General features: G+C 34.7%; 1 protein-coding gene across 5 annotated transcripts in view; it reads left to right on the top strand.

The window, feature by feature from the left end:
- TBC1D32 (TBC1 domain family member 32) overlaps positions 1 to 12,102 on the top strand; it is a 209,004-nt gene that overhangs the window by 102,259 nt on the left and 94,643 nt on the right. For all 5 annotated transcript variants that reach the window (XR_003126426.3, XM_025422883.3, XM_049115029.1 and 2 more), the window contains one exon: positions 421 to 509. Coding sequence is in view for 4 of the 5 variants with exons in the window: in XM_025422883.3 (XP_025278668.1) it covers positions 421 to 509 (89 nt within the window). In the remaining variant the exon portion in view is untranslated. The remainder of the gene's footprint in view (positions 1 to 420; positions 510 to 12,102) is intronic.

The following is a 12,102-nucleotide window of genomic DNA, read 5'->3' as shown; positions in this document are numbered from 1 at the left end:
CTCATTTCAAGAACTCTGATAAATCTTAATGCTCAGACACACCTAGACCAATAAATTCAAAATCTCTAAGAATGAGGCATGGGATTAGTAATTTTTTTTTTAACTACCTTCTAGGTGATCAAATGTAAAGCCAAGGTTGAGAACTAAATGTAAACAAATCTTTGATTTGGTCTTTCTTTTTTTTTTTTAATTTTTATTTACTTATGATAGTAACAGAGGGAGAGAGAGAGAGAGGCAGAGACACAGGCAGAGGGAGAAGCAGGCTCCATGCACCGAGAGCCCGATGTGGGATTCGATTCGGGGTCTCCAGGATCACGCCCTGGGCCAAAGGCAGGCGCCAAACCGCTGCGCCACCCAGGGATCCCTGATTTGGTCTTTCTTTACATTGTATGTAGTCTCACTCAAGTCTTTCTTTTTCAGGATATTCTAGATAGACTTATAATTTTGAATTCAGAAGCTAAGATTCGTTCTTTATTCAACTATGAACAATCACACATCTTTGGTCTAAGGTAAGGTGCTAAATTTTACCTGAGGTACATTTTCTATTCTGTAGAAATAGTTAAGGATATGTTCTATATGCTTTCAAAAAGCATTTAAAATGAACTAATTTTTAAAGCATGTTTAAAGGTAAGTTGTAACTTTATAGACAAAATAAATAGCTATTAGGGTTTATATAACAACTTTTGTCTACATTTAGATTCTGTATTATGACCATGTCTCCCACTTTTGTTTAATTTACAAACAAAATGCCCTTTGCATTTTGCAGACTCTTCAGTTTACTTAAGAGTCAGCTGGTTCTTTCCAGTATTTCATGGGACTTGGACTCCTTCTATAATAGACACTTGAAAGAGGCCTGAAAACGCATGATTTGTCTTTTTTTTTTTTTTTTTAAGATTTATTTATTCATGAGAGACACAGAATGAGAGAGAGGCAGAGACACAGGCAGAGGGAGAAGCAGGCTCCTCACAGGGAGCCTGATGTGGGACTTGATCCTGGATCCTGAGATCAGGCCCTGAGCCAAAGGCAGACGCTCAACTGCTGAGCCAGGCGTCCCATGCAGGATTTATCTTGAGGCTCAAATTTTGCTCCTTGATGTTAACCATGACTCCTTAACCTCAGTTTTTCCAAGGTTTAAATATTTTTGGTCATATATAGATCTATAATTTGTTTTTCTATGAATTGCCACTTTTATAAACAGCTGAATTAAAGACATTTCCAGTTTTCATAGGGTTTGTGATTCTTCTCCCTTCCCTCCCCCCCCCGCCCCTTTCTACTGGCAAAATAACTTTTTCAGGCAATAGGGAGGGAGTCAGTGAGAATACTCTACCTAAGAAATAAAGCAATCACTTTTCTAAAATTAGAGTCTTTGGTGGTAGTGTATATTATACTCAAACTTTTTTTTTTTTTTTTTTTTACCATTAATAGCTGAATTTCATTTTTGGACTTTTTGGTTCAAAGAAGGTAGGAAAAACTATAGCTATCTTATTTCTTTGAATGGTGTGCCCTTTATGTTAAAATGTATTTTCACATTACATTTTAACTTTCCATGTATAGCATCAGATACATCATATACCAAGCAGTGATGAAGAATACTAGGAAAAAAATCTATTCAGTAGAACTTCTTTCTGCATAGCAAGTATATTTCTGAGTTTTGTAGTTACAGAATATAGATTCTGGCCTCTTCACTGATACAGTGAGTGAATGTCTTTCTGTTTTTTTTTTGTTTTGTTTTTTTCCTTGCATAAAGGATGGCATTTTTCTCTAATAATCTTGTTAAAGAATAATAATAGGATTTTAAGTCATGTAAAAAGCTATCTAAGAAGTAAAATGCTCCTGGGAATAAAATATATTAATTTGCATAGCATGTGATTTTTTCGAATGGAGTGCAATATCCAAATGGAGTCATTTTGTTCTACATGAGAAAACTTGACCTTGCATTGTCGATACATGTAATAGAGTTGTGTAGTATGGTGATTTAGATTAGCAACATAGACTATGGAGCCAAGACTAATTGCTCTTTACTAGTTGTGCGAGTTGAGATCTCAGTTACCATCTGTAAAATGGAGGAAAATTATATTATTTTCTTCACAGTTATTATGAGAATTGCCTAGGATAAATTAAAAGAACTTACTAACAGTGCCTGGCTTGTAGCAAGCGCTATAAAAATGTTCGTAATTGATGTAGTAGCAGTAGTACTTCAATTGTTTTTTTATATCTGCTTGCTCTATATGACTTTTTTGTTTGACTAGGAAGTAAATTTTGTCTTAATTCTTTCAGTACCCCAGTAGTCTTCTACATGCTGCCAAGTAATTTGCTATGTTTATAGCATCAGCAATAAGAGAAAGAAAAAGACCAAATCAGTTTCTGAGGAAAAGTTTGTATTTTATTTTTTGTGCTTTTTAATATTTTTTGACAATATGCTTATTTCATTGTGTTTCAAAGTTTATGCTCATAACATTCAGTTGTATTTTTAAGTCATACATTTGAGGTTAGATAATTTACTTTCTTCTACTAATTTCAGTCTAGCATTAGTCATTGGGGCCCAATAGTGATAATTTATATCATAGCTTTGTATTCTATAAATCTCATGTTTCTCTGTGTTTGGATTCTTACGTGTTTCTTTACTTTCTACAGTTGTTTTGTTTCTAATTGTAGCTTTATTGTACTGTCCCTTTAGTAGATCATCTCATGAGTGTATTTGCCTTCTACATTTAGCATTGCTTGTTCCACTCACTTTTTCCCCTAGTGAATAAGGGTAAGTTTAAGACAGTTTCTGTAGGTTTGCCGCAACACTTAGATGAGGCTAATTCAGGACTTAATGAATGAAATGTAGATTTTCACTTTTAAATAGCATCATAGTCTATATAAATTTTTGAATTTTAATTTGTTCAGATAGAAATCTTGTATGGTAAATGACTAATATATGAGAAGGTTGCTCCTTTGACTAGCCCTCCTATCTTCTTTGTTTCCACTTCTAGCCTATCCTTTTCTAATTTTGGTATTTGGGTGCAGACATGCCTTCATGTGTTGTATCTTACAGTGAAACACACTAAAAAAGAAATTTCCCTTGACCTCCCATCTCTGAAGTCACTGTCCTGTTTCTCTTCCTCTCACCATAACAAGTAATCTGTACAAACTGTCCCCACTCGCTCACCCCTCTTTACTTCTCAGCCCACTTAGACTTGACATTGACTCTCTACTGTCAGAGTTGCACATCCTGCTCAAGTTGCTTGTAGCTTCTATGCTAATGAATGTAATGAAGTCTTCTCTTTTTTATTCTCCTCTTATTATAACTATCAACATTTGATATAGTGGACCATTTCTTTCTGAGTGAAAGTTCTCTTTGCTTCTGTGACACTTCCATGGCTGCTGTTTTTTTCTCTTTTGCATTCTCTAAGCAGTCTCTGGAATTTGGTGTACTCAGGACTTTGTCCCGGTTGCATTTTTTTCCTTTTTGTTCTGCCTTACATTCATCCACTGACACCTTTGCCTTTAAGTATCCTGTATGTCTGTGGGTGCCCCCCAAATTATATCCCTAAGCTAAATCATTATTCGGAGCTACCAAATTCAAAAAGACAACTCTCTCGTGACATCTCAATTCATACATTTCTCAGACATCACAAACTTAACATGTCTAAAACTGAACTCTTGGAGCCCCTCCCACAAAAACAAACAGAACAGAAACAAATTGTCTGTTTCCATCTCATTAAGTGGCCTAACCAACTATTCAGTTGCTCAGTCTTAAAAAAAATCTTAACTTTTTTTCTTTGCTTTTCAAACAGTGATTTATCTTTATTATAAAGAAATTAAACAACACAGGAAACTAAATTATAATACATGAAGTGACATTCTTCTCAACTCTGAAAGTAACATTATTTTTCAAAAAATTTAATTTCAGTATAGCTAACATACAGTGTTACATACTTGTTTCCGGTGTACAATATACTGATCCAGCAGTTCTATAGTTAATGCTCTTCAAATAAGTATAGTCCTAATCCCTTGCACCTATCTGAAAGTAACACTAACATTGAGGAAAATTATTCTGGACATCTTTCTGTATACAGACAGAAGAATAGATATATGGAGATTATTTTATAAAAATGGAATCGTAATATAGTTTCCATTTTAAATTCTAACTGAATTTTATAGAAAAGGAAACTAGTGAGACAGAAGAAATTGCTGAATTTCAAATAACTATTTTTTTACTCCAGGGATTATTATTTCCACAGAGATTCTTCTAGGTTACGAAGAAAACAGTATGGAAAACATTTCAAGTGGTTTGAACATTATATTTCACTTTTAGACAGTCTTGATTGACTCTCTACTATGAAAGATGAGGACATTAATGCTCTCATTGGCCTCCCACCTTCCCTGTGTCCACCTGCGTTGGAAGGATGTTCTTCTGCCATTTCCTAACCTGCTTCCTGAGTCCTCAATGTTATTTTCTTCTGTACCCAGGAGGGAGATTAAACTAATCTAGGTTTCTTAGTATAGTGACATGAGATATGCAGTACTTCTTTAATATGACTGCAGATTAATATTTATAATTTGTTAGTTTACTCTTCTCTGCTTCATTTACTCTGCCAATATTTATTGAGCACTTGTTATGCACTGTGTTAGATGTAGGGGATGTAATGATGAGTAAATAATATGTGATGCTCATTCTCTTTAACCTTACTATATCTAATGAGGAATAGGTATTATGATAATAAAAAAGTGAGGTAATTAATGCCAAAAAGAAACACATCCTTATAAAGTTCCTCACCTTCCTATTTTAAGTAACTGGCAGTTCCAGACTTCTTTATGTGGCTTTCAGGAAGCTCCATAATATATCTACACCTTTCCTGTATACACTCTTTTCCACCTTGCCTCAGCCTGAACTAATGCTGAGTAGGTTAGACTTCTTAGCTCCTCAAATTCAGTGTTTATTTTTGCCTCTATACCTATTTTTTTGGTCTTGAATATTGCTTTCACTTTTGTTATCTTATAAAAATTTGACTCATCCTTCAAGACAAGGCTTGCTTTATGAATTACTTCCTCCATAACTTATTATAACACATTTTGATCTTGTCCTTTTACTGCATATCTTTTGCCTTTATGGCCATTCCCACAAATTTAATACTTATTTATCCCCCTGACTAAAACTTAAACTTCCTGAGGAAATATCATTTTCTTTGCCTTCATGTCCATCAGATTGCTAGGTATTTTTTGGTTATTTGGTTAATATTTATTTGCTAAATCTGTTGGTTTTGTAGTTTGTTTAAGAAAGCTATATACATTTATTAAAAAGTTTGGGTACAAATTATTTCCTTGAACATTGTCTTTTACAGACAATGGTTAAGGTACCTTGGGGTTCATATCCTCTCTAATTTTTTTTTTTTCCAAAGTTGAGGCTTAATTGAGATATATAATGGATATATATCAGCTTCAGGTTACAACATGATTCAGTATTTGTATATATTATGAAATGGTCACCACATGAATCTAGTTAATATCTGCCACCATATATAGTTACAGAATTATTTTTCTTCTGATGATAACTTTTAAGATTTACTCTCTTAGCAACTTGCAAATATGCAATACAGTATTAACTGTAGTCACCATACTATACATTATGTCCCCATGATGGATTTATTTTATAACTGGAAGTTTGTTTTTTACTCTCTTTACACATTGTCTCCACCACCCACTCCCCACCTCTGGCAATTACCAGTCTATTCTCTGTATTTATGAGTTTGGTTGTTCTGGGAATCCACATGTTAGTGAGAACATACAGTATTTCTTTATCTGCCTGACTTATTTTACTTAGTATAATACCTTCAAGGTCCATCCATGTTGTTGCAAATGGCAAGATTTCTTTTTTTTTTTTTTTTGTGGCTGAACAGTATTCCATTGTATATATACTACATTTTCTTTAGCCATTCATCCATTGGTGTATGTTTAGGTTGTTTGCTTATGTTGGCTATCGTACGTAATGCTGCAATGAACATGGGGTGCATAACTCTTTCCAAATTCGTGTTTTTGTTTTCAGGTAACTATCCAGAAATAGAATTGTTGGATCATATGGTAGTTCTATTTTTAGTTTTTTAAGGAACCTCCATACTGTTTTCCCTAGAGACGGCACCAATCACCATTCCCACCAAAAGTACAGCCATTCTGATAAGTGTGAGGTTGATATTGTGGATTTAATTTGCATTTCTCTGATAATTGGGATGTTGAGCATCTTTTTATGTAACTGTTGGTCATCTGTATGTCATCTTTAGAAAGATGTCTATTCAGATCCCCTACCCATTTTTTGAATTTGATTTTTTTTTTTTTTTGGTGTTGAGTTGTATGAGTTCTTCAAATATTTTGAATACTATTAACCCCTTATGATATACGATTGGCATATATTTTCTCTTATTCATTAGGTCGTTTTCTCATTTTGTTGATGATTTCCTTTGCTGTGCAAGTTTTTGAATTTAATATATTCCCACTTGTTTAATTTTGCTTTTATTGCCTTTGCTTTCAGTGTCACATACCCTGGAAACTTTTGGTCCTGCTCATCATGGCTTAGCAGTTTAAAATATTCTTAACCATCCTTAGGTTAGAGGAATGTTATGCTCACGCCTAAATTATTTCAATATAAAAACTGTATTTCATGGAGAAAGAATTATATCATTCAATACTAAAAGTTTTCTATATATGAAACTACAAATTGATTTTTAATTACAGACTCTAGAATTGCATATTTTTAGCAACTTACACAAGCAAGATAAATTCATTTGGGGTGCCAAATTGGCATTTAAATCTTTTTTTCCTAACTTCTTTACCCAAAACATTTTTATGTATGGCAAAAATTAGATCATATTGAGTTTCATTACATTAGAGATAAAATTTAATAAGGTAAAAAGAACTTTTTAAAAACAATTTAGAGCTTAGAAAACAAATATATTTGTTTTTGTTTTATCTATTTGAGCAAAACTAAAGGACTGCTTAAAGGACGATTCTGTGTGGCTTAAAATTACTTTCTACTTCTCTCACAGAATCTATGTTTATCTTTTTTGGCAGAGCAGCTAGAAAAGATATTAGTTCATGGTCTATGTTACATCTACCAAACACTATTTTTTATTTATTGTTAATAAAGTAATAATGGTGTATAGTCTAAAAAGCCAAATTGTATGGAAAAGCATTTAAGAATGAATAGTTTTGGGCAGCCCAGGTGGCTCAGCGGTTTAGTGCAGCCTTCAGCCCAGGGTGTGATCCTGGAGACCCGGGATCGAGTCCCACATCGGGCTCCCTGCATGGAGCCTGCTTCTCCCTCTGCCTGTGTCTCTGTCTCTCTCTTCTCTGTGTATTCTCCTGAATAAATAAATAAAATCTTAAAAAAAAAAAAAAAGAATGAATAGTCATCCTCTACCCATCCTTCTCTACTCCCAAGTACTAGTCCTCAGAGACTACCACTTTCAACTTCTTGAATTGCTGCTGCTTCTTTTTTTTTTTGGTATTCATTTCTGGATTTTCGAGTAACATGTTTATACTATGTTTTGATTTTTTAAACTTTAGATTTCATTTTGTCTTTAGAGATTTAGAAGCTTAGGATTTAGATGTCCTCTGCTTTCCCTCTCTCCCTACTCTATAGTTTTATCACAAACCTGATTCACTATTAAGAGGTTATATTTTTATGTCTATATAAATATTATTTCTTTATGGACCGAGTAGTATTCTATGACTATATTTTATTTTTCCTAGTACTTTATTTTTCTTGAAATTAATAATTGCATGATTTTACGCTTCCTTCATTTTTTATATATCTAGTAATGTATGCCTAGACTATCATTAAAAAATATACTGCTGCCTCTGCCACAGTATAGCCTAGCACTTATATAGTTCTTATTATGTCCTAGGTACTGATACTGGTTTCACATTTAAACTATTTCAGAATAACCCTGTGGTATAGGTTCTCTTGTCTCCCATTTTTACAAATGACTCAACTGAGCTATAGAAAAGTTAAGCCATTTGCTTAAGGTGACACAGCTAGTAATTAGTATAGCTGGTATTGAACCCAAATAGTCTGGTTCCAGAGAATGTAATACCTGACCTATAACACTGTAGTGCTTTACAACATAAATGTCAAGGTGCCTTATAGTCATTCTTTCCAATTATGTTTTTATAGTCTCAAGATTTTCACATTCTTGAGGGCAGGGACCATGTCCTATTCACGTTTGGGAAACATACAATAAGCTAAAAGACATCAGGTAATATATTAGCTCTTTTCCTCGTATCACATCCCTTTGTTTCATTTTGTACTGCAGGATCTTTTGATCCTGTGTGTTAGCCCTCTGGGATTTCTCTTCATCATTCAGGGAACTGCTTTTTATTTCTCTTCTGAGCTGAATCCCTTTTTACCCTAGGATCCAATTTCCTGTTTCTTGGTTTACTCTTTTTTTTTTTTTTTTTTTTTTTTTTAATGGAGACACTTTCTTAGTAAGAAAGGATGGTGTGGAAGTTTTTCAAGACTCATAAGGGATGGAAAATTCCATAAAATAACTTGAGGAGTTACAAAACAAATGAATAGTTGTAAATGAGTAGGCCAGAGAAGCTAAAACCCAGGGTGACAAGGGGAGGCCTAGAAGCAACTTGTCATGTATCACAACATTCTAGAAGTACTGGGAACCAGAGTTACCAATGAGGATATAAATGGAAGTAGAGGACTAGGTAAAAGTCTAAGACTTTCAATAATAGGGTTGAAATTAAAAGGTTCAGGTTATGTTCTCACATTCTTTCTATTCCTACCCCATTCAGCTGGGTGATGGTTCTTTCTTTTTGGCAGAACATTGGGGGTTTACTTTCTGGAAATCATGAGTCAGGGGTAATTAGTGCAATTGAGAGGAAAGGGTATCGTCCTGAAAGGGTTAACTGTTACCCTCTGCCAATTCAAGAGCAATTATTCCATTCTATTTTTCCTTTCCTATTCCTATTATCTCTCTTCTATTCTATTATTCCTTTCCTCCCCAAATTTACTTTTCTTAGCATTAAGAAGACCTATTTTTTCCATTTGCTTAGTTTTCCCTGTATATCTAGCAGTCATATATCTCAAGATGTTCCTATAAAATATAACAATGTCAGATATTTACAGCTTACTGTGGGCCAGATATGATTCTAAGCACTTAAAATATTTTGAGTCATTTAAGCCTCAGAGCATTAAAGCTCCAAACAACAGTGATAACAATAAATGTTCTTTCAGTAGCACATTATAATTTCCCTCCCACAAACAAAAGTGACCTGGTTCTCTTCCCTAACAGGGAGATTTGGAGTCTCTTCAGTGTTAGCATAAATTTCTCGATGATTTTCATTCCCTGTTAGTTCATTTACAGTCACTTATTCATATCCTTTAGCCTATAGACTAAATTACAAATCAACGCCCTATGTAAAATTGGTGGTGAAGGAAATGAAAAAGGAAATTGGTTAATACACAAGTATTTGCTTAAACCAGAGCAAGGTTGAAAATATGGTTAGCTGCTATAGTCCTTGTCTCTACAAGTGGATATAAGGCTCTAGTTCATATTTATAACTTCTTTCCTCTGTAACTCATTCTATTTTCCCTTGATACCCAACCAGACTGAGCTGGTTAGGTTTTTTTTTTTTTTTTTTTTTTTTTTTTTTTTTTTTTTTTTTTTTTTTTAATCTAGAGGACAACCCAGAGCTTCCTTGGGTTCTTGAGCTTTCTAGTGGTTCTTGAGCCCTAATGGTCTTATCTATATTGAGCTGCATTCGTTTTCCTTAACTTTTACTGCTAGTTATGGCAGTATTAGGAGGTACTACAAAGTGCTCTGTGAACACTATACTTGACTTTCCTGTGTCTCAGTTGCACAGCAGTAGGGTTTTATTTGCGTGTTTGGCTGTTTATGATCATGGTGAATCCCTCTAGCATACAAAGTTACTTTATTTTGCTTATTGGTCTAGGGTTTTGAGGAGCCTCAAAATGTTAGAGGAATGTTGTGGTAGAAGTATAGAAGTATTCTCTTTTTGGAACAATATCTCAAAACTATAGTCTTCTACCCTCATGCTGCATCCTATAGAGTTGAGAGGATGAGAAAACCACAGAAAAATGATCATTTCTACTTCTCCCCCTTAGCTCCTAGACCCATATTACAGTTCTGAGAGAGACAGCACTATATATTGGTTGGTAGTTCAGAGTATCTTGTAGGATAGCACATCAGTTTTGCAAGGTATTGTGTCCTCCACGAGGCCATACTGAGTTTTCAGCACGCCATTTCACCGCTATCTAAGATAAGCCACTTCAGGGAGGTGAGAGTACATTATAAGATCAGTGAATATTGTGTGTTGTTAGTTTCTTGGTCAGAAGTGGTGTTTATGGGTACCGTGACCTTCAGTAAGACATCACTATGTACAGAGTTGGTGAGATCTAGATTTGGTAGAGACTAATGGTGACCATGGATGTCAAATTTCATATCAGGTTTAAGAAGTCATTTAATGTAATTAGCCTGCCACGAGGTAGCTGATTGGTCTCTCCAGACCATGTGCTATATTTTGAGTCCCATGTTGGTCTTTCTCTATTGCAACTTGGGCAGTCTATGGTAACTAGCTAGATCATCTCTGACGAGAGAATTCATGTTGTTTAGATCATGGATATTTCTTATGTAAGTTTGGCTATTGTGCTAAATTAAGCCATGGAATCTATAAAACAGTACTTTTTACCAAGAAACTAACAACAAAAGAAGCACTGACCAAATGTCCACAATATTCACTAGTATTAAAATGTACCTTTATCTCCCCGAAGTAGCTAATCTTAGATAATGGTAGAATGGTATGTTGAAAACTCAGTATGGCATCATGTGAGACATAAAACCTTGCAATACTGAAGTGCTATCTTACAAGATACTCTGAATATGGTGTTTTTTAGGTATTGGGTATATGATTTTCCAAAACAAAGTTTTTTATGCATATAACTCTACCTCCAGGTGCAAGTGGTATTTATAAAAGATCAGACTGGCTCTGAGAACATAAGTAAGTTGTATGAACATGTGGCTCACACAATTCATGACTCTACCTATGGCTCCTGGGAAGCTTTCTCTAAGTAGGTGACAAGGAAGTAAGAAAAAACTAAATCTGGTGCTGCATGATATGCTACCTGCTAGAATTGGGCTACTATAGCTTTATAGCTTTTCAGAGGGAAAATTTTGAAGTAGCATGTCTACCTATTTATTTAGTCTGGACAGAGATACGACTTCAGATATTGATATAAACTTATAGGAACATGCCTAATGGCTATCCTGGATGGTCAGGGGCTCAGAGTAAAAAAAGATTGGAAGATTGGTTTAAGAAGATTGGTAGAAGGAGGTATATAGATGCTCCTCTGATAATATACCCAGACTGAGATAATATTTTTGACTCATATCAATGCCCTTGAAGGGGACTCTCTCCTTCTATAAAGGAGGTAAAATAATTCCTTTTGTTGATGGGTCAGCCTCTTTCCTTAGCTACCCTAGTGCTTGCTCAGATGGGCTTCCGAACCAAGTGGCCGTGATGACCAGTGTTGGAGATTATGTTCCTTAAACAAGAATATTTATTTAACAAAGAGAACATGGATTCTCAAAATCATAGGAGATCTTGTGTAAATCCTGTATTGCCCTTGTAGTATCTTATCAGCCATTACTGAGATTTTGATCAACATTGAATCGCTGGACTAAGGGCTCAAGTGATAGATTTTCCTGACTTGGAGCCTGCCTAGGTTTCAGAGCTTATTCCAGCCTTTGGGTCACATAAAGTTGAGGGTTAAGGGTTACTTTATAGGTAGTTCCGAGCAGCACACCCAAATGTGGCAGATACTGCTTCCAGAATTCAGAGAGGCTAAAATTTTGCATTATGTTACTTTCTTCTTGATAAACAGAAGATTCAGTAATGCACTATGCACATTGCATGTGATGTCTTAACATTCTAGGCTACGACAACTTAAGCAACTTAAACTTCACGGAGGTGGCAAACCTCTCAATTTGTTGTTGTTGTTTTTTTTAATGGCTTTTTGTTTATTTTTCTAATTTTTAAGTAAATTCTGTTTAGTTAACATACAGTGCAATATTGGTTTCAGGAGTAGAGTTC

This window comes from Canis lupus, chromosome 1, assembly GCF_003254725.2.
Source record: "Canis lupus dingo isolate Sandy chromosome 1, ASM325472v2, whole genome shotgun sequence".
NCBI lineage: Eukaryota > Metazoa > Chordata > Mammalia > Carnivora > Canidae > Canis > Canis lupus.
The sequence above is the reverse complement of the archived record's forward strand: the minus strand, read 5'-3'. Positions and strand labels throughout refer to the sequence as shown.